The 24,295-nt window shown below is 35.5% G+C and overlaps 1 protein-coding gene across 1 annotated transcript in view; it reads right to left on the bottom strand.

Annotated features, from left to right (window-relative positions):
* Window positions 1-3,008: 3,008 nt before the first annotated feature.
* Drp1 (dynamin related protein 1) overlaps window positions 3,009-24,295 on the bottom strand; it is a 58,586-nt gene continuing 37,299 nt past the window's right edge. The window contains exons 9-14 of the mRNA XM_081762147.1: window positions 21,921-22,136; window positions 19,532-19,726; window positions 17,052-17,078; window positions 14,325-14,580; window positions 9,699-9,910; window positions 3,009-6,244 (exon numbers count right to left, since the gene is read on the bottom strand). Of these exons, the coding sequence (XP_081618273.1) occupies window positions 6,188-6,244; window positions 9,699-9,910; window positions 14,325-14,580; window positions 17,052-17,078; window positions 19,532-19,726; window positions 21,921-22,136 (963 nt within the window). The 3' untranslated portion in view covers window positions 3,009-6,187. The remainder of the gene's footprint in view (window positions 6,245-9,698; window positions 9,911-14,324; window positions 14,581-17,051; window positions 17,079-19,531; window positions 19,727-21,920; window positions 22,137-24,295) is intronic.

Below are 24,295 nucleotides of genomic sequence, written 5' to 3'. Positions count from 1 at the left end.
ATTATAATCGTATAAACATGCTACATATTTGCTTCATGCACACGCGCTTTTGATCCATAAGGTTTCTGGTTCGACTCCCAGTGAGAGAACCTTGAAAATATTGAACGCATTATGGTGATTTGAATTCCACTTTAAACTGTAGGTTCACGTCTCATACAGCCTCGATGTTCAAACGAACGTTGATCTTCAATAAACTAACATGCATACTTTTGTTTCATCTTTAGTTAAAACATACCATTAATTAGTTTTAAAAGGCATGTAAATGTGTGACATGGTTTAATGTTTCATAGATGTCTGGCAAGTTCTAGAAAGACAAGGGAATAGTAAGTTTTCTTGACTCTCACGCTGTACTGTCATCCAGGGTTAACAATCAGACAATGAACGAAATCACCACTGTATGGTGTGTGTATATATATATATAAGAAAAGTACTTCTATACATACATAAACAAAAATTGTTCCCAGTTCCAGAAAATCCTACCAGTTAACAATGAGATAACTTCGTCAACATTCCACGAGCAGATAGTGTCAGCCAGGCGCGCCCGAAGAAAATTTTCTAGAGTGGGGGGCCCATCTCCATGGTTGCTATATTACGTCTGGTATTTAATATACGTGGTTTGCTATAGTATGTATACATTTTCGTGAGCCAGAGGGGGAACCGGGCACCACCCTGCCCTGCCCTTCGGGTGCCCATAGTGTCAGTATCTATCAGGGTTGGCAAAAAAAAAACACTTTTTTTAAATTAAAGAAAAGTGTTTTTAAACAGTTTTTTTTTTTTTTTTTTTTTTGTTTGTTTAAACCAGGTTTTTATTTGGTTTAAATAATTTGCTCTATGTATTCATATTACATATGGATAGAAATAAGTTTGTTTCGCCTTGGTGTTATTATGCAACAACCGGGTTATGATGGAAGGGGTCACATAAAGCGGAATACAAACCGCTTCTCGACATAAAACAGAGGGAAGTTGTCCTCCATTTGAACTCGAAACCGGAACTAATTGGCCACACATGCGAGGAGTCTACCGACTCACTCACGAAGCACTCCTGATAAAAATACGTTGTACTGATCTTTACATATTTGTTAATATAACTGTCAAGAGCCATTTCAGAACAACAGAAAGATAAACAGTTGCACAAGTGAAACCATTATATAGAATTACATATAAATCGGGAAACTCCCGCTTTAGCCATTGGGAAAATCCTGTTATTACTTTAAATGCAAAGCAATAACGGGAAAACGTTGCTTAAATTAAAACTGCAAGTCCAAACCAAGCTAATGTTGGAAGCTACGTAGGCAGTTGATAAATGTTGCGAATTTCTATCAATATATTTAAGCAACCTTGCTTTTTTATAAAACAACAGGCATTCAGGCAAGCAGAAATATACAATTTGGTTTCGTTCCGTATGTTTAGGCTTAACATCCTTATGTAATACCGAGGTTATCAAGGAGAAGACTATGCTTAAAGTGACATCCCAACCGCTACTTGGTTTACATTTGAAAGAAGGATTGTGGTTCGATCAAGAAATGAACATGGGACGCCTTAATTAAAAGGTGAAAAGGAGATAAAACTAATATAGGTGGTTTGATATATGAAGGATACGGGGAATGTCCATGTATGTGCTTTATCGGATACTTTGTCCTATGTGTTGGTGACTCTTAGTACTATTTGACTGTATATGCAATGCATGCATAGATGTAGAAATGTTCATGTAAAAAGGGGCAAAAGATTTAACTAACCCTATTCTTTTTACGCAGTTTTCAATATTAAAACGCCGTTTTCTCGAAAATGCAGTCTTGTGACATTCCTTGTTTTTCTCCCCTTACCCTTCATATGGAAACGTCCCTATGAAGTTCACATGATTTAAAGCATTTTTCGTGTGTTTCTTTTTTATTATTATTATTATTTTTTTATTGTATCTTAAGTCATCCTAGCCGTAACCTTAACAAAATGCTGGTTTGTTGTGTCGATAACGTTACAGTCAATAGCCCCATGATAACAGTAACATTTAAAGCTGTACTCATGGAAAAAAAAGACGGTCAAGGAGACATCCATGTTTATGGGTGACAACATAAATAGGGTCTTGTTCAAAAAAAGCTGCCCGCCCTCTCCCTTTCTTTTAAAAGCCTTGTATTCTTCACAAAAGATGAATTAAATCTATCAAATACAAGTCTTCTTTGACTGATCTTTATTTGTAGTCAAAATACTAAAACGTTATGCGTAAGGTAATGAATATACACTTTTTTTAAGGTGGGTGGTCAGTTCTTAAGAGGACTGTACAATTACGGATCACAAATATAGTTATACACATTATGGAAAATAATCAAACCCTCTTCTCAAAGTAAAATTTCTATACTACTTCATATGATATTCAATAACTTCTCTTAAAATTGTGATAATAGCAACTGAAATAGTAATGGGAATAACATTATTCAGTCAATTTTGTTTTCCCCGCTAGGATATAGGCACAGTAATGAGTAACGAACTCACATTAACTCACCAAGTCCTTAACAGTATTACTTCGATACAACTTACTACGATTTCATACAATAACGTCATTGGAACTGTACCTTAATCTTAACAAAATTATGTCTTCCTCTGTCAATAACGATACTCTTTATACCGTAATTGTGACTGTAACAGTTTTCATGATACATTTCATAACGTTAATCAGTTGATTTCTTTATTTCGTTACAGTATAGGAACGGAAGCAAATAACGATTTTTATTTATGCTCATTACATTAAGTTAGCAAGCCCTGTCCTTAACGTTATCAGTTTGATACAACCTATCACGTTACTATTTAATAACGTAACTCCAACTGTACCTCAACCTTAATGAAATGCTGTCTTCGCCTGCTAATAACTTTATTCTTAATGATGTAATTGTGAGATAAAACGGCACTTATCAGAATACCGTTATTTATTTAGTTTATTTTTCGGTTACCATAAAGGTATGGTAAGTAGTAACGAATTCAAGGTAACGCACATTACTTAAATTAGCAAGCTCTGATACACGAAGATGAATGGGTTTATTTCTCAAATACAACTCCATTTCAAACAAGAAGTTTTATATTAATTGATTCTAACATTACAAGAACTTGGAATTACAATACTGTCTTCATACACACTTTCGATTTATGAAAATAACAAGCAGTATCCTTATACATGTTTAACATCACGTAGTTTCGAGAATTAACTCCATGAATTCTAAATGAAGGCTCCATGTAAGTAAAGCGTGAATTGTTGATACGCTGTTAAATGTGGTTCTTGAAAGTAGTTAAATATGTACACAACATGCCACATTTTCGAATCTTTAAAAGTACACACAGCGACCATACAACTGCTTTATCAAAATAATTATTTATAAAGCAACGTCGAAATGGATGCCACTTCTCTTTTTGTTGAGATATATTAAAACAATCTTACAATGATTTGCCTAAGGAATGATCTACATAAATACAATTACATACCAGAAAACACACTCTCACACATTCATTTCCCACATAAGGGTAATGATTTGATATGTGACCCAAAAAAAAAAAAAAAAAAAAAAAAAAAAAAAAAAAAAAAACTACAACCTTTTCTCTTTTATAAAAACAAAAGAACACTTGCTACTGAATTTTGATTTTTTATTACAAAGACTCAACTTCAAAATGAAGTCCCAATGAAACATTGTGCTATGTGAGCTTCATATATGTTAAAATGACTAGATAGTGTAGAATAAAACGACATACAATATGCAGGTAGCTTTCCAAATTAATCTCACCTTATAATTCCTTAAGCTGTTACTGCAGTTTATTTTTGAATACTAGTATAAAATAGACCATGGAATGAAAAATATTTAACTTTTCCAAAAATTGCACTATTGCAATAAACATTTTTATTTGTACTACAAATTTCAGTTGACATCAATCTCTCTACTAACTGTAATCGAAAATTTAATAACTAAAACAATGAAGACCCTATTTTATTCATGAGTTAGTTGTGTTCTTAAGATATTTACAGTTTTAATTATGCTCACACTTTATTCTTACATTATTAGTGTTTTATGGAATCTGTTATGCTTGAATGAACATCATTCATACACTCAAAACTTATTTTAATCAACAGCGCTAAATCTGTATTTAAGTCAGATCTTAAATAATAAAGTGTACAAAAACGAGAGTTAGTGGCCACCATCCAGAAGTACCCCTATCGGAATACTGTGTGTCGAACCAAAGAGGACACTAACTATTAAATGATTTCAAATATCCAACCTCTAGGTATATGAACACATGCATGAAGGTATCAACAATAAAGCTTTATTAAATAACTATCAAAACTAGCTTGTTCCTGAGTTTGATAACTGTCTTGTGCTCTACACTGACATCTTTCTTTAGCACACTCAATGAAGCCTGCTCTTCACTGCAGGGGGATATTGTATATAACACCATAGCCCTCTGCTACTTCAGTGAATATGATCATTTAATCTTATACTAGACTACGAGACGCGTGAGAGATACTACCAGAAAAAGATTCCTGGACGCTCAAGAAAATGTAAACGCTAATTCTAATTGTTATAAACACATCGACTTGTTTATTTTAATCTAGTCACGGAAATATAGTTGCTTTTAAGGAAGCCGAAATTTATGTAAATTTCTCTCTTAAGCTTCAAAGCATTTTAAGTATAAATCAAATTCAACAAAGGATTGTTTCTTGAAAAAAGCAATAACTATTTGAACCCTGAGCACTCGAAATTATCATACATTTAATTCTAAGCTGTATTTTTCATGGAGAATATTAAGGACTCGCACAAAACACACATATGAGCATGAACGTTGGCTGCCACAGAGCGGTGTAGCATTAATTAAAAAATAAATAAATAAATAAATAAACCTTATGTTGGGTTTACCTGTACTACCCTGAACATTTCAAATGGATAATTTCAAAAGTTAAAGAGTGTATGTAGCAAAACGGGTGCAAAAATGCATACACGGAAATAATTTACTCTCACTGTTTCCTGGAATTTGAAAAAAAAAAAAAAAATCTAAATAGGCGATACAAACTAAAATAAAAAATAATACTTAAGTTACTTTTATATCAAATTTGCACATAATTTCAGATGTAATCATCATCGTTATTGCTCAGTAATGTTATGTTAAATAAGTTTTCTCAAAAGACGTCTCTTCTACTAGTATTTACAAGTATTCGCAATCACGTACTCATGTCAAATATCACCGAAAACTCAAAGGACATTTTCAATATCCAAATTTTCGGTATATAATTATTTTTAACGTCTTATGCCAAAAATATTGTGAATTTTTTATTCAATTATTACTCAAAAATCACATAAGTGTCAAGAATTTCTCTCTCTCTCTGACAACCAAATCACTGTAGTTTTAAAGTTTCTTCGGCTTTCAGTAAAAGAAAGAAAGAAAAAAAAACTAAACAAACTGTGTAAGTGGAAATAAGATTGTTATATATATAAAACGAGGGGGATATCACAGTGGCTCAGTGGTAGAGCGCTTACCTCTGATGAGTGGGGTCCTTTGTTCGATCCCTGATCAAGGAAGTTTGTGAAAGACAACCGTGGGTTTTCTTGGGGTACTCCCGTTTCCTCCCACAATCTAATTCGATTAATTTTTCATCATAGTTTATTTGGCTTAATCATCGCCTCCCTTAGGTTAAAGGGCATAATCGTGGGACGTTAAACAGAAATATTTAATTTCATATATAAAACGAAGTGCAATTGTGCCTACCCCTTATACAAATATGAACCATCAATTCTTGACTGTGCTTCAAAATGCATTATTCTTCTTTGAAATATGAATAATGCACATATATTGAAAAAATAAAATGATATTTCTTACAAGAACAACATTTAAGCGTAATGCTTTATCTCATTTTTGAAAATTTAACATTAAATGAAAAGCGTAAAAATATTTTTCTTTTCTTAATGTAACGCTTTCCTGGATTTAAGTAACTTAAAAACATATCTAATTTAAAAATGCAACACTTGGCCGAAGTAAGCTACCTGAAAATATAATATTCTAACTTTTCTTTATAAAGAAAAAAAAAGAACAAATTTAACACAACATTTTGGTCGAAACAACTCCAACAGTTCTTAAGAATACCATATGCCTAACAAGCATCACCATGAAGTACAGTTTTCAAAATACGAGTTGCATTCTAGTGTGTGAACTCCTAATCTCACCACATATGCGTCTCCCGTATCTCACTAATAATAAGACTTGCACGTTGAAGAGCCTGTGAATGAAATAAAATTACGTAAGTTGAATAATTATAGTAAACCATAAAATTAATTAATGACACTTTGAAACAACATAGTTTTGGGCTTGTCATTGCTGAATAGCAAAACACCACGATGCATATGTAAAAAAATCTTTAAGATAAGCTATCGGATGAATACATACCTGTATTTGTGCGAATATAGGCCGCACTTTTTTCCTGAATTTTCGTTTGAAAAATCACGGTGCGGTTTATAATCAAGACTTTCCCTCTCAGATCATGTATCCTCACTTTCAAATCAATGTCAATTGCACGCGTATCTCGTAGGTTGAAATTAATACCATTACAAGTTACTGCAGTTACTTTTGTAAACCATCAGACTTAAAAAGAAAATAGCAGAAAAACTTGTTTGCAAAAATTGCCACCTTCGTTGGGTACCGGTAATATCTTACACTGGCATAAAAACACTTGTACACTTAATACTTTTATTAACACGAATACGTATCTTTAATTAATTTCGATTGATTTCAGTTTAGCTTCCCTTTCAGCAGCGAGGCTACGAGACGTGAACCTGCAGTTTACCGTGGGATCCGAACCACATGTACATTACAATAGAACCCTTTTCCTACTTGAACGTCCTACTGAAACCTGTCCTGTTGGTGATGAGTGACCCTTAGTTATGTAAAAGCTGAAGAAGGGGAGGGAGAGAGATGAAATTCAAAGTACTGTCTAACTTTCTCGTAAATTTAGTAGTGCGGCCTATATTCGATATTTACCTTTTCTATAATCTCATGTCAAAAGTTCAGATGCGGCCTATACTCGCGCAAATACGGTAACTATTACTGGTATATGTCCCATATTATTAACTGTTTTCATGGATTTAGTGAAATCAACTTTTACCTTATATGTAATTTGAAGTATATACTCTTCATGGAAACTTATTGTTGAGAGATCAGCATTAATACTTCTGATTTACTGTACACGGTACTCACAAGATTTAGATTAATACAATGTGAAATTACATTGAAATAATGGTAATTTTATATTGAATTCGAAGAGTAAAGAATACTACTGTTTGAATGTACTTCAAAATTTCAATGAACTCTTGAAAACAGATTTCAAAGTAACAGTTGTATTATCTGACATGATTAAATGCTTTTTCATACATATTACATTGGAATGTATTAAATAGATAAGGCAACCAAGAATATTGTAGCACTTTAATGGACACAGATATTATTAACGATAACAAACATTTCAAAAAATACATTACTGACTTCCGATTTTGGGGGGGAAAGTCCATAAAATCACTCCAATTATACCTGCATTTAAAAATATCTACGAAAAGGATATTTTAAATTATGTTTCCATACAGTTTACCAAAATAGGTGAATGGATTTGAGTGGTGAGTGGAAAATACAATACCAGTACGAATCGGCCATTTTACTCTTCTTTACGTAAATCAGTGTTGAATACATGAAGCCATATACTGAGAGTGAAAATAGTACAACAGAAAGTTATTTGACCTCAAAACAGGTAGGTTTTTGTTCTACGACGGATAAAAGAATAGTAAGTATTGTGAACTTTTTACTCTTCTCCCACTCGTATCGGATTGTACCACTTGCTCATCTTATGTCTGAGGCAGCTTGCTGCAGGACTTAGTTGTCAGTTGGCACTGATACGGAGTTGAAGTAATTCGCTTGTTTTCATAGCTGTTACGTTATTTGTGAACAAGTTGATTCTTGAGCGTAATAATGAGTGACACAAGTTATTCAGAAACTGAGGAGTCTACTTAACGAAGAAGCACGAAAGCGAGGAGTCATTTAATGTATCGAAATGCAATATGTTTGTTTATGACATGTTCTACAATATGTGAAAACTTATGAATATATCGTTGGATTATTTTCGAATATTTACAAGATGGAGAAGAACAAAGCCCAGTAAAACTCTACAAACTAACCGAGTCTACAAGAAAAATTGTCGCAACCAATACGAAAAAATACAAGTTATTACCAAATTGATTAGGTGTGTGTGCCCAAGGGAGCAACTGCTTTTAACACTGAAATTCGGAGCTCGAAAACTGCAAGTCATGTGAAAGAGGAAATCTGATTATTCGTATTTTTTTTTTTTTTAACTGAATTTGTGCCATCATATTTTACTAATGTTTAGTTGATTTTTCTAATAATGAATTTTATGTATCACACTATTTGTATTGCTAGTTTGCTCAAAACAATCTTGAAACAATAATAGATTGATTGTTTTGGTGCTAAATCAGTATTTTCTATCAACTTTGGTAGATTAATCCACCTGGAAGTAAGAAACAGTACAAGTCTATAACTCTTGTTTAAATTATTAAACATTGTTAATAATGTTCAAGATGTATTTACCCATAAGAACTTGTTTGTAAGGCTTGGCAATTTCTGAAACATAAAACTCATTGAAAACCAACTGTATTTGTCTCATATCTCTCCAAAGTTAATAACTAAATTACCTCAAATTGACTTTTTGGATTAATACTGTTCTTCCATTCACCCATTCACTTGCTTAGATACTGATATTTATTTTAAAAAATTACATCTGTATCTTTTCTGCAGGAAATAACTTTCTATCCTATAGCAAAATTAGAATGAAGAGTTTCTATTCATTTAAATACTACTGACACATTTGAACACAAATATTTACACTAGCTTTCCTACAGTGGCCCAAGATCAACTGTGGTGTGTGTCAAGCAATTTTCACTGCGAGCATTGCTGACACCAAATGGAACAATAGCGTTAATCAACACGGATCGAAAGATATTACATTCAGAGCAAGAAAAAATGTGTGAAGTTCTGTCAATGGCAATTATGAATGGATGTACTAAATAGACTTAAATGTGAAAGGAAATTATATTTCTACGATCAATTCATGCCCAACTATTCTACGAAGGAAAACTGCGTATGCGCTTTATTTTAGGATGATAAACGATATTTCTCATTCCTCTTCGCAAATCGCTTACAAAGCATACATTCGCTTAGCATTTTGGTTTCGCGTTTAAGTGTTATTAAAGATGATTTCGTTTCAATAGCTTTTTCAATTGTCGCCAAAAAGAATCTCATGTCTTGAACTCTTAAAAAAGACAATTTTCAATGTAAGTTTATCAGAGCTTTCTTGTTCCATTTACTGTCAGAAATAACGTCCCAAATTATCTACATATCAACTATTGTACGCACGTAATAATGTCATTTTATATTCACGTTTTCCGTACTGTTAGTTTTCATATTTCTTTCATCACCAGAACGGTATGTTTACATAATCTTTCCTATTGCTGTCACTTTACCAATCCATATATTCTGATACGTGTATTATTTTCCCAGAAACACAATAACAGACCCTTATTTCACGCTAAACTCACATGTATTATTGACTATCATACTTAATTGAATCACTGAAATGTCTATCCATAACACAACAATGTATAGATTACACTTACCTTCAGCATATCTGCAGCTTCTTTGCGTCTCTGTGCAACGTGTTCGGATTCAGTTAGCAATTGCTCTGCCTGGTCTGACTTATACAGATGAGTAACAAGCTCAGACTGTACATTGTCTTTCACGTAATTGACTAGGAAGTGCATTACTGCTTTCGGTACAGTGTCCTGGATAGATTTACGCACTATGTAGAAATACGATTTAATAAGTCTCTCTGAAAGAAAGAAAGAAACATATATATAATATATATATATATACATGAAACACGCTAATGCTCCAATCGTTTTATATTTGTTTGGAATAATTAATAAAATTTACATTAATGGTTGGCCTATAAAGAATAGAATCTATCTGTTCCAAACCTTAAATAATTTCCAGTGAATGAGTTAGCTGCTGGACTAAGCAGTCTCAACCAAAAATCTCCAACTGGATACGGTTACTAACTTTATACAGGACTTACTCCAAAAAGACTTTTCAACCGACATGTCTTTTCCGATCAAAATGCTTAATTTAATGGTTTTATTGCGTAAAATAAATATTCTACTATAAGCATAAATCAACCATGTTCGTTCGTACCTCGGGAATATGTCGAATATATATATATCAGTTTTATTTTATATATCAGAGTTTTATTTAAGCGATATCGCATCGAAATTTGCAATACAAGATCCTAGAAAGCGATCCAAACAAAAACTGTCCATACATGTCACCGAATACTATGGTTTCTACACTAACATCAGTCGTTTCCCAAGATTTTAAAATATTTTCCTTTCACCACACCCCCATGCTGATAATGCAACCTAAGTTAGCCCACGGTCCACTCATGCACTAAATTTATCAAATTCGATCCAGCGGTCTAGGAGTAGTTGGCCATTACACATATCAAAGTGTTTTATTTATATTGTGACCGAGATTCAAATGACATCTTCAATTAATTAGAAAACAGAAACGTTCTCTTTAGTAAACTAAGATCAAAGTGTTAAAAAACAGAGTATAAAAAGAATAAGAGAGGAGTGGACAAGATGGATTGGAACGTCCAAAAGTGCAGAATCGAAATAAGGGGTAAAAAGTGGTACTTCTCTTTGCTCACAAAAGCCATTGACACAGTACTGGTGAACTCCCACGTACTGTTTTTTCTCGCAAACGGTAAAAATTCCCTGCTGGATTACAGAAAGATGATTGCCAGGACGTATCTTGGTCTGTCTTCACCAATATCTGATCCAAAAAAGGCTGGTCGGAAATCCATCGCTAAATCCTCAAATAATCGTGTTTCTGTTACCACTAAAACATCCGGAAAACACAACCTCGAACGCACAGAAATGGGTAAACAGGGAAAATGTGCATTATGTATGAAAAATGCAAGAAAACAATGCTGTAAATGCAATGTGGGACCACACATAGAATGCTTTGAACACTGGCATCAAAAATAGATGGTGTGTGTCATGCTCTCCATTTTGAAATGAGACTAAAATTTGAAACTTCACCAAAAATTCGCTGCAGTACTTGAAAATAAGTGGTTTCCTTACTACATGGATGTAAATGAGTACTAATAAAGGAAACTTTTTTTTTAATTTGGTACTTAATAGGTTAAGAATATAGCAGTTTTTACCGTTTTTTTTTTTTTTTTTTTTTAATATCTACAAAACGAATTGAGATATATTGCTGTACATGGAATTATAATCTTTATGTTTATACAAAACCACCCACACAATTGTATGTGATACTTATATAAGTAGTTTCTTCGAAATAAAAGTCCTTTAAAGAAAGACAAAGTTTCAGTTCCTCACAACTTTGTCTCTACAACTTCGAAATATGTCATATGATGACCGTAGTATTCCACACTAAGTTACTTTGGATATGCATTGCCCCGTCCGTCTTACCTGCATTATTACCGTTATAGAAGCTCCCAAAATTTGGTTGTTTTTCGATGTTTGTGGTACAGTAGCGTTCTTGGTTTGCACCACTGCATAACAAGTATCGTATTGTAAGTTTTTGTTTAACATCTAGATTTGAAATGTAATGTAACCTGACGTAGTGTCATTAAAAAAATTAAAAAAAAAAAAAAATACAACTTTATGTTGGGTTAACAACATTGGTAACCTGATTGTATTGCAGTGTTTATCAAAATTCCCTTGTTGATATTTGAATGATATGAAATTTCAATGCTTTGTATCTATTAGTTTAAAAGTTACAAGGACGTGTCAAAATAAATAATACAACCTGTATATACAGTCATTGTCAGAAGTCTGAGCACATGGTGTTTGTACGAACATGTATCAGTAGCTATTTGTTGATTACCACTAATAGTTGTGTGTGTGCAATTCAATCCTGTCGTATACGGGTAAAGTTGGGTGCGAATGTGTGGTATGCGATCATGCTACTTCTATTCGCATGAATTAGTGTAAAGAACGTGCAATTATTATGAAATGTAGAAGAAACACTGAACTAAATGTTGAATCACGTGCTCAAGTGATTATTTTGAGAGAAGAGAGTATTCTTTGCGGGGAATGACTCAGTGCTTGCAAATATCAGTCGAGGCAATGCGTCAGACCCTTGAAACACAGTCACAAACTGATTTAAGAATCGCATGTAAACTAACTGATCATCCAGAAATAACTTCTCGTAAGTACAAGTTTATTAGCTCTACAAGCAAACGGAACACAATCTTAGAAGAGCAGTTTCGAATCGGTATCAGATAGGATCCGAAAGCCGAAGCCTGCAGATCTATGGTCTTGGGGGTGTGGTTGCAATAAAGAAACTATTTCTTCGAGCAGGAGCATTGCAAAAAGGTGCTCTCGAGCAATGAATGGTCCGATGAACAACGGAAGAGAGTACTCTGCACCGGCGAATCAAAATTTCAATTTTTCGGTTTGCAATGCCAGATGTAATCCCGAAAAGGGTTTTTACCCTGACTGTGTAATAGCTGTAGTAAAACAAGGATAAGGCAGCTCACTGTGTGGAGGTGTTTTACAGGTAATCAAGTTGGTGATTTAGTTCAAATTAACAGAATAATAGACAAAAAACTGTATCACAACATTTAGGATTAGGAATTAGATTTCTGGGCTTTCGGCATCTATGGCCATTGTAGCCCCTCACGTATGAGGGATAACATCTCTCAGCAATCACACTACCCGGGGAATTGGTGAAGCAGAAAGCAATGGGGAAGGAAGGAAGTGGCCTGGGACCATTATGTTAAGTACCATCCCGGCATTTGCCTGGCATAAATGAGAAAAACCTCACTCAGGATGGCTGACCTCAAGAAGCTTTTACACTTTTTCGACCGAGTGTCCCCACTGAAATCACAACATTTAAGTGAGGCATGCAATTCAATTAGGAACGCGAATTTTGGGCCATAACTGTACTACAACAGGATAACGACCCAAAACATTCTTTCAAATTATGCAGTATTATCTGCAAAGCAAACAAGAGGCTCACATCATCACAAAAATGGAATAGGCAGCGCAGTGCCAAACTTGTCACCCACAAGGCTCTTGTGGGATCAACTTCACATGACAGTCCGTGAAATGAAATTAAATCTTTCAGTTTTACGTCCCATGATTATGCCATGTAGTGTAGGCTACAGGATACGGTGATGATGAGAGATGAATAAAATTGTGGAATGAAGTAAGTGAAAGAAAACGGGTGAACTACGAGAAAACCTACGAAAACTGTTTTCCGACATGACAATCCGTGAACACATGCCAACGAATATTGAAGATTTCTGGAAGACTCTTTAAAGCTGTTGGGAATCGCATAGCTTTGCAAGTGTTGAAAAAATTGATCAAGCAAATGCTTGGAATTTGTAAAGTTCTTACCAAGGTTAAGGATCGGCACTTCGATGAACACAAACTTCCTCAATAAATTTGTTTCAATGGAAACAGGAGAGGGTATTCACGTTTCTCTACGTGAACAGTGATGTTTATTTTGCAAAAAACAAGTCCAACAATTTGTGTAGATATAATGTATTTCGTTTGAAAACTTTTGAAAAATCAGTAGTGTACTTATGTAGGTGAAAACCTACTTTTGCTATCCACTGAACACTTAGACATAATAAATTTATATCCCCCTTACCTCTATCTAATTGCCCTAACATGTAATATTATACTATCACTTATAGACAGTTTTAACAGTTCTAGAAATATAATGTGTACTGAAATTGAAAGTTGCAGCTTTGACAAGTCTTCGTCCTATTTATTCACACATTAAGTTTCCCGTCAAGAAAGAAATATTTTCTAAACACGATTTAGCTGTATCTACAAATTACAATGTTTTGTTTCTTGTGTACATTACAAAACTCTCGCAAATCATTGAATGATAACGAAGTCCTTACATTACTTAAATATATTTTAACTTGAGTTCGTTCGTGGCTAAGCGGTTAGCGTACGCGCCTTTGGCGTGGGAAACCCAGGTTCGGTTCCCTTTGGGAGCTCATGTGGTTCGGATTCCACGTTAATCAATAGGTCCACGTCTCATATAACCTCGCTGCTGAATGGGACGTTAAACTCAGTATCAACTCAACTTATGTTTTAACTTCTAATGCCTACTGTACAAAATTAATTTTCGTCGGTTCTTGAATGGCTTTCTTACATTTATTACTGTACTGAAAAGAAGAAAAGTTGTTTACGTACCAATAACTTCACAGTCTCGTAGCTCCTTCTCAGAAAGCTTCCTACTGGTTTGCATTGGAACTTCGGGCAATAAATTTACAGGTTTCTGGGGGCTCAAGGTTGATTTAGTTTCAACTTGATGGATAGGAGTCGTATATGGTGAATTCTCAGCAGAAGGATCTTTGCTATCACCACGACCACTTGTAAGGAACTTGTCAAACAACCAGCTGCTTGCATTGAGAGCTTGCTGTTCTTGTATGGTCCTCACTGCTTGAGTCTACGAAAAACGAAAGAAAGAAAGAAAGAAAAAAAAAGTTGAGACAATACTACAGTGGTCGCATCAAAAATAAAAGTACGAAACTAAAATAAGCATAATACTTCCACAATATCCTTATCTTTCTTTGTATTTTATGACAGTAATATTACTTTCACCATTACTCTTAAAGCAGTGTACCTAATAGTAGTGTCAGAATATGTACTACTAATAACAAGAACTTTCATTATACTTATAGGAATGTCTCGACTCCAGAAAAATAAAAAATATTCTTTACTAATACCGATACACCACTTTACAAGACATGAAACCGAAAAGAATGCAAGACAGGAACATAAAATCAATCTAATTATATCAGATTGTCTGAAAAGTATTGAGCTCTTGAGGATCTCGTATTAGTACTTAAATCTAAATATGGTTACGACCGTTGTCCTATTTTGTAATTAAATTAAAACAATACAGCTTAAAGTTGAAATTAAATCACAATAGTTTTAAATTGGGAAATAGTCTGCACTTTGACGACACTAGTGTCAGACATGTAGCGATATTTATCATGACTGTTTATTATTAGGAGTTAGCGTTACGAACTGAGACATTAGCAGTTTATAAATAGGATATATATATATATATATATATTTTTTTTTTTTAATTTTTTTTTTTAACTGTTCACATTGTTGTTTGTAGTGTGTATGTTTCTGAAACTTAACTGTTCTGCAACACACAACTCCTAATCTGTAATTAAATCACATCCAACACAACGTATACCAAAGACAAGAATTTTAATAATTTCAACAAATGTGTATAGTATTAAATCAAAGTTATGTAAATCAATTTGATGCAAAATATTTAAATCATTCCTTATTCTTTGTAAACAGAAATTCAAGGCTCATTTTAGTTGCACGAGATGTGCAAGTTCATTTTTATCATGTTCAATCCCTACTATCCAACCTACCTTGAGTACATACCCAATTTGACAAGAATTATATGCTCTCATTATTGTCACTTCTCAGTGCACATTACAGTTAAAACAAATAAACCTTATCATTTCGTACGTTACAATATGAAAGAAGTACATTTCAAGAAGCACAAATGTTTGCCAACATTTAAAACTTGAGAATTCTTTTAAAAGGGCCACAAATGTATACTTTCCAATATCGAAATTACGCTGCTGATCATAAAAATCAGAAAAAACAGATCCACAAATTTTCTGGAGCTTGTATTGTGCACAACGCCGTAATTAGCGACTGCGTAGAGCACTCGTAAAGTACAACAGCAAGTTGTGGTACTGCCTACGTGGCCTGAGTAGCTGACCAGAGTGATGGAGAACATGGCTGTGCAGGGAGCGGACTGGGTGGGGTAGATCACGTGCGAGAGACAGAAAGAATGAAAATGACAGACAGACACATTACGTGCATTAATTATTACATTAGAAGCGTTACTAATGGACAGTGGCAAAGTTATCTGCAGTATTATAACATGAGTTACCGTTCATTCTGAAGGATGTAACGTAAAGTCTGCTACATAAATCCTTTTTCATCCCTTAGAAGAGATCGATACATACCTCAAACAACAAACATTTATGTATATATATATACATATGCATGTACAACAATACCTTCCCGTAAACTCCCAGCCAATTACATCCTCTCAAGACTAACTTGTATAGTCTTGTTCATAACAGGACTACGAATCTCTCTTTGGAAGGCCGTATTCCCAGTGTGGGCAGGATAATTTACTATTTTGCTTAAAATAGAAAAATGAAATGAAATCATTAAGTTTAACGTCCCACGGTTATGCCGGTTAGGCTAAAGGAGACGGTGATAATGAGAAATGAGTGAAGTGGTGAAATGAAGAAAGTGGGAGGAAACGGGAGAACCCCGAGAAAACCCACGAGCACGGTGTTTGTCCACCACAAAGTCCACACGGCGCGAGCTGGGATCGAACCAGGGACCCCAAGCACCGGAGGTGAACGCTCTACCACTGAGCCACCGCGCCCCCTGCTTAAAATAGAGATCTCAAACAGAAAAAAATAAATAAAATAAAAATCTGTTTGATTTACTTCGATTATGGAAAAGAGTAGAGAACCTCTCATAGGACATGTCACATAGACACAAACATGTCTCCTGATAATGCTAAATCACAGCAGTTTTCTAAAGTCGTATTCGAAAGTACAGCGATGCTCTTAAGAATTCTGTATTTACAAACTTACATATAAGTACAAAATTTAGATACTATTCGTTTTCTCTGTAAAATACCGATAATGTATTTTCAAATCATGTTCTTTTTATCTACAGGTTCGGCTACGAAAGTCTTTAAAAACGGAAAGTTTGAAGTCTTTGTTAGCATGACAGTACAAATGTGATTTGATCACCCTTCCACGCAGTTCTGATTCTCATGATCAACAAGGTTTTTCCGTTCCAGATTACGCTTGCTTGGATGCTAAAATTACATACATTAAACTCCTTTTTTCTCACCTTTTCAGTTCCAGTAGTGCTGTTTACCTGCAAGAAAGAGGTATATTTTAGTAACAGGACAATAAAATGATGTAAATTAGGTTCAAAAATAAAATAAAATAAAATAAAATAAAGCAAAATAAAAATAAATAGTGCCACCACCATACAAAATTTAGAGATTCACTGCGGATAACAATATCGTAACAATATCAACAAAGATGATGACAAATACGTATGAACCTATAGAAAACACTAATAATTATACATACGAGGTGTGTTCAAAATAGTATGGAACATTATTTTTCAAGCGTAAACCAATGAAGCACGGGAGACTTTGTTCAGTGTAGATGTAGAGAGGACACTCATGCGCAGTCATCATTTTTTTTTTCCGCCGCAGAACGCGTCAATCGCTGGCAGTCGAGCAATGAGTGAAGACGAGTTGTCAGCGGTCGTCGGATTTCAGATTTTTGTGAGATAGAAAAAAAAGTTGAGTAGCAATATTGCATCCAATATTGCCAAAAGCTTGTTGATACCCAAGCGGAAACCATTCAATCGGATCGGTACATTCAATTTTGAACGAGAATTTGTGCATGAGGAGAATGTCCGCGAAAATTGATTCAGGATTTCATCGCCAAACAACATTACTGTGTGACCTCAGACTCCCTACTCATCCGACATGCTAAGTGTGACTTTTGGTTATTTCCCAAGCTGATAAAGCCATTAAAAGGGACCCGATTTGAGTCAATAGAAGATAGCATGTGGAATGCGACGGCACGGTTACACATCATTTCAAAAACTGCGTTCTAGATATGTTTTGCAACAATGGTGGGAGCGCTAGAAGAAGTACGTACATTGCAAAGGTTGAGTTGAATTTCAGTTTAGCGTCCCTTTTCAGCAGCGAGGCTATATGAGACGTGGACCTACTGATTAACGTGGAATCCGAACCACATGAGCTCCCGCCGGGAATCGAACCCGGGTCTCCCGCACCAAAGGCGCGTACGCTAACCGCTTAGCCACAGAGGAGCTCATACATTGCAAAGGAGACTATACTTTGAAGGGGATTAGAGTTTCGGATTTCCAAATCAATAAATGTGCTTTTGCCAAACCAAAAGTTCGATACTTTTTGCAGAAGACACCTCGTATATTTTTGCTGTCTCCGTTTTCGTGACACTAAACTGAAATCAATCTAGCTTTCTCTCTCTCTAATTTCTCAAAAAATAAACTCCGCTCACGAAAAACTTACTAATGTAACTAGAAACATGATTGTATTCTACATTAACTTCCCGCAACACACTACACTCTAGAATGTTTGCTACTACCATATACTGCCTAAGATAAATAATAATAATAATAATAATAATGGCAATAACGATTACACATACATCCACACGTCCTTAGTATTTGTGTAGCAACCAGTTATTTTCAAAATAAAATCTTTTGCTCAACATCCAACAGTTGCGTCCTGGTAGGGTGGGTGAGTATGATAATAGTGAGATGGGTAAGTAATACAAGTCAATGATAATTAAAGCTCTGGTAGAATGAAGATAATGGAAAGTTATGACAAAACTTGATAAAATCCCCCATGCTATCCACCAGTGACGATTTCAAAAGATCCCCCGGGAGGGAATTTGAGTAAAACACACTGGTGACACAGATTGAGTACGATCGTAGAAATGTCCCGACGGGAAGCTCCTTAGTTATAATCCATTATAATCCACCAGAAGCTCACATAGTTAGGATTGAAAAAGGAAGTCCTCGGACCAAAGGTGTAGTCTGAACCACAGTGCTCCCTGAACAATTTTCGAAAAGTCAACCATAATCGCCGACAATCAAAAGTGACCTCTACAACTTTTACGTGTTATTAGTGCTTCAAATTTTATCGAAACCGTTTATCAAACAATACCCTTAAGTAAATAAACCTACATACTGTATAGAATATCCACACAAAAGTCTGCTGTAAAAATCTGCATCCCTTCAAAAAGCACCGTTTCCATATCTATTCATTCTACCCTTTGACTTTAATCATAATAGCAAACAAAAATATGGACAAATACCATAATACAATATCGTCGACGCTCTAGCAGAAGTAACTAACTCTATCAGTAATACACTGAAGTTAGTAACTTCTTCCAGAATACAACGATACGCAAAGTAAAATACATGGCGTTCTAATATTATGAAGCTAGAGGTAGCAGGTGAAATGATGATGCTACAGATCCTAGCATTTGCGCTCTCTGGTAGTTAAATGGTTGGCATACGTGCCTTTGGCGCGGGAGATCCGATACAGCTCATCCTATGTTAAATTGTAGGTCCACGTTTCAGAAAGCCTCGGTGCTGAAAAGGGACGTTTGAAACTTCAAACTAACAGCAACATTTACTTTTCAGGAATGTACGTAGACCTCAACCCAGACAGGCTTCCTAGTTTACCACACTCACCTATACGTACTCACCCACCCACCCACACACACACAAACAAATATATACAAAATCTTTATACTAACGCTCATTGGTTTTGGTGTCTCCTTGTCTCCATCTACCGTTTGTACGGAATTGTTTATATTCTGGACATGTCGCATTTCTTTGGCCGGTTTCTCTTCATTGTCTTTCATTAGCGACGAAACGGTCGATGCATCCTTGAAGAAATCTGGATGTTTCGTATTTATATAAGCCAATTCAATGGCAACTAAGTTTTCAACCTACAATTTAGTTAAGAGAAAAACAATTACATAAATATCTGTGAAAACTGTCACTCTAAACATAAGTTTTACAATCAACTTGATTAGATGATGAGCTAAAATTAAATTCTAAAGTTTTCAAATTTTGATTTCACTGGCTTGTAAAAATAAGTTTGGCTTTAACATGTCTCGATTCCATATTTACTGAATATTTATTCAAATCGAACATAACATTCAATCCCAACCAGAGTTCGCACCCCAGCCTACGAGAAAAATTCCTCAGATACTACGTTCTCATTGGAAATGCAGGCTAGATATTCTACTTTAAAAACAGAAGTCTTCAAAATTAATTTAAGTATATATAAGGGGCGATCAACTGAAACCCGTTCGTTCCATGTATTATTGGTATAGTGTGTAGGAGGATATTGTTTGTTTAATGGTGTGTAATGGCTAATGTCCCTGTGTGTTGGGTGTAGGAATGTTGTTGATACGTGTTTCCGTTTTGCAGGTATAAGGAGTGAAAGATGGCGTTCAAGATCCCAATCCGTCCAAACAGGACTAGCGTGCCGTCATCTAGTTTCTGAGTACTGAAGGTTGTCAACCAGCTGAAGTGTTCCGGCGTATGAAAGACGTGTATGATGATCCATGCGTCTCCAAAACAACAGTGGTGGACTGGGCCAGAATGTTTCGGAAGGGGAGTGAACAAACCCCGTCCTGGTCAAGCCCATGTTGTTGCCACAGAAGACACACGTGAAAAAGTCAATGTGGCTATAGCTGCGAATACACGCATTAGTATTCAATCCATAGCGAACGGGTTAAACATGAGTTATGGTACTACTCAGAAAATTGTGAAAGATCTGGGGTATCAAAGTGTGTGCGCAGTGGATCCCCAGGGTGTTGACGGAAGACCAAAAGTTGGAGCGTATGGGTTGCGCCATTGAACGTTTGTCACGTTACCATTTGGAAGGTAACGACTTCTTGCTGCGCATTGTTGCTGAGGATGAAACTTGGTGCCATCATTTTGAACGGAGTTCAAAGTCTTCCAGTATGCAGTGGAAACACGCCTCATCCCCACATCCCAAAAAGTTCAAGACGCACCATCTGCGGGGAAAGTTATAGTGTCTGTGTTCTTTGATTGCCATGGACCATTATTGCTCAATTTCAAGGAACCAGGACAGTCCATCAACGCCGCACGCTACTGTCAGACCTTGACAGTTACGGAGAGCCATCAAAAACAAAAGGCCTGGTTTATTGACCGCTGGAGTCATTCTGTTGAATGACAACGCGCGTTCACACGTTGCAAACCAAGTGCAAGATTTGTTTCAACGAACCAAGTGGGAAATGTTGCGACAGCCGCCCTACAGCCCTGACCTTTCACCTAATGACTTTCACATCTTTGGTCCTCTAAAGAAGGCATTGAAAGGTCAGAGATTTCAGTCTGACGCTGAGTTTCAGAACGCTGTGCGTGATTGTTTTCATAGTCAGCCGTCCAAATTTTACATGGACGGCATTTGTAAGTAAGGAACACAGAGGGGCAAATGTCTCAACGCTCATAGTGACTTCTTCTGAACAATATTTTTACTGCGCGTTAACCATAGACGCCTCTACATAGTGTACAAGTTTCCGCTCGAAATAAAATTTATTTCATGAATTATGACCACTGAACGGGTTTCAGTTGATCGCCCCTTGTAGTTCATTCAGTCCATTATGATGGTAGACAAATTATTCCCAAATAACTCGAAATATCTCGAAACTGTTAGTTTATTTCATACTGCTTAGTAAATATACCCCTCCAATATACAGCCAAATTCTGTTTTAAAAACTAATCTCTCGAAACTCTTAGATTTAATATACCGTTATTTACGCATATATATTGCGTGTGCATATATTTTACGAATCCTATTTTCGACAAGAACAAGCGGCAACACATTCTCCCCTACAAAACGAATAGCAATTTTTATAAGTTCTATTTTCTTAGTCGCGGGTCGTAAAACTGTTGTTATACAGATCAAGAGGGGATAATTCGGAACGATTCTCAACTAAACCTCTCTCATCTGTTGAATTCTCAACTGTTAAATTTTGCATGTCATGTGTATAACAAGGAACCCAATATTTTCTTCACAAGAGGTGCAGCTTAGAAACAAAAGCTTGATATACTCGCGTAAAAACAGTAACTGTCAAGAAACACATACTTATAGAAATTCTAATTACTTACCATTGTATTTGTTGTAGGTAAACGCCTTCGAAGAAGATGAGTGACTACATCTACAATTCGTTCATGCAGTTTGGGAAAACGCAACATTTCCTGCTGCACTTCAGTTCCACAATGCTGAATAATACGTTGCATTTCTTCATGGACCAATTCTACACATCGTAAAGAAGGATCTTCCAGTCTACGAATCTGTCGCTTCACTAAAAGCTCAAACGAGACCTAAAATACCAAAGAAGACTATCTTTTCAACACATTTTATTTTGTTGAACATAATCCATTCACGTTCAAAAGATGTATATATTTTTTTCTTAAATTTTATCTGCTAAGACTAACAACTTAAAAGTTATACAGGGTGGTAGGTAACTCCACCGACAAACTTTGGGAGGTGATTCCTTATATGAAATGAAAGAAAAAGTTCTGATAAACATAGGTCGAAAAACGTCTCCTTTCAGAGCTATGAACCGCGGAAAATTCGATAAATCATGTTTCGAAACGCCCTGCCTTAGAAACTATAGTACCTATCCCAAACGGTTTAAGGAATTACACAAGAACTAGTATGCGATCTATCTAAATATTCATGTTTTAACATCCTCAGTTATCGGCGAAACGAACGCGCCATTAGTACTTAAAGGAGTATTCCTATACCTCAACTTCCTTTTTACAGTTCGTTTCGCCGATAACGGACCACGGTAGAACATGGATATTTAGATAGAGCGCATACTAGTTCCTTTGTAATTCCTTAAACCGCTCGGGATCGGTCCTGTAGTTTCTAAGGCAGAGCGTTTCGAAACGTGAATTTTCGGAGACTCATAACTCTGAAAGGAGACGTTTCTCGTTCCATGTTTATTAGAACTTTTTTCTTTCATTTTATATAAGGAATCACCTCCCAAAGTTTGTCGGTGGAGTTACCTACCACCCTGTATATATATAGGTTGATTCATTATTCCTATCACAGCTTTTGATGGGCGAATCTATATGTGAAAACAAACAAAAAAGTATGTGCACAAATACCGAAATCGGCTTCCTTTCAGAGCTATGAGCGCCAGTAATGTTGCAAAACTACTCTATAGCAGAGAAACTAATACTGTAACGATAGAAAAGACTATCTTGAAATTTACATAAAACGTCGCATCTATAGTTTTCAAAAGTACATCATTTAAAACTTTGGAAAAATGGGATGGGATTCCTCACGGGAAGTCAGGAAACCCTGGAAATTCTTCGAAGAAAAGGTAGGTCCAAATAAGAATGTGTGTAAGAATTGGGTCAACAAGGAAATGTGCTTCGTGTAAGGCATGTCGGTGTTTTCTACAGACAAAAGATGGTTGGAGATTGTATTATGCATTATGTGCGTTGCATATCTTCAAAAATCAATAGTAGACTAAGTAGTCTACTTGAAAACAATACTACTATATAGTTATTCCAAATGGGAAATGATGTTATAACTCAATAAAATAATGTTACTCATAGTGTATACATTTGGAATTTTGGTGTTGCCAGAGGAGGGCCAAGTAATTAGAAGCCTAGTTACTCAAACTAAATGTTAGTAAATATCAAGATTCACGTTCTAAATAGTGAATCGGATATCACCTGAAAACCGATCATGGTCTCTGTTATGCACATCTATCTAATCAACAATTAAAGATACAAATAAACAGCTTCACCATAATAAACCAGTTGAGAATGCTCCAAGAGCATTGCCAGAACGAACTTAAAAAGAATAGAGATATGGAGCGGGAAGGATAACTGTCATTGTTCCTGGATGTAAATCTTTCTATCCGCACCTTCTCTTTCTCGCAAAAATTAGCAAAATATCATCTCTCTATGACTTATACTTCTCGAGATATGGCTGCTTAAATATCTAGAAATTCGAACCTTTCTGGACAATATCTGGGGAACGGTAGCCAGTTAACCAGTGGCAACCGGTTACTATTTGCTACCAAAACATTTACCATCCTCTTCGGTACTGATGAACATTAATATCATCTCTCTACAACCTACGGTTCCCGAGCTATGGCTCGTTAAATATCTAGAAATGGGCCATTTTTTGGCCAATATCACGGGAACGGTAATCATAGAGAGATTATATCGGTGTTAATCAATACCTAAGAGTATGGTAAACATTTTGGTACCGATATTAATTGGTGGCCACTGGCCAACTGGCTATTGGCCAAACCAGTGACCAGTTGGACAGTGGCCACTGGTTACTGTTTGGTACCAAAATATTTACCATCCTTTTAGATATTGATTAACACCAATATGATCTCTCTATGACTTACGGTTATCGAGATATGGCTCCTTAAATCTTTGGAAATCGGCCATTTTTTGGCCAATATCTCGGGAACGGTAAGAGTGACGCGGAAAATTTAATCACTTTCTCA

The sequence above is a fragment of the Thermobia domestica genome, chromosome 6 (genome assembly GCF_964235325.1).
Source record: "Thermobia domestica chromosome 6, izTheDome1.hap1.1, whole genome shotgun sequence".
In the NCBI taxonomy this organism is placed as follows: Eukaryota; Metazoa; Arthropoda; class Insecta; order Zygentoma; family Lepismatidae; genus Thermobia; species Thermobia domestica.
Note: the sequence above shows the minus strand (reverse complement) of the source record. Positions and strands in the feature narration are given on the sequence as shown.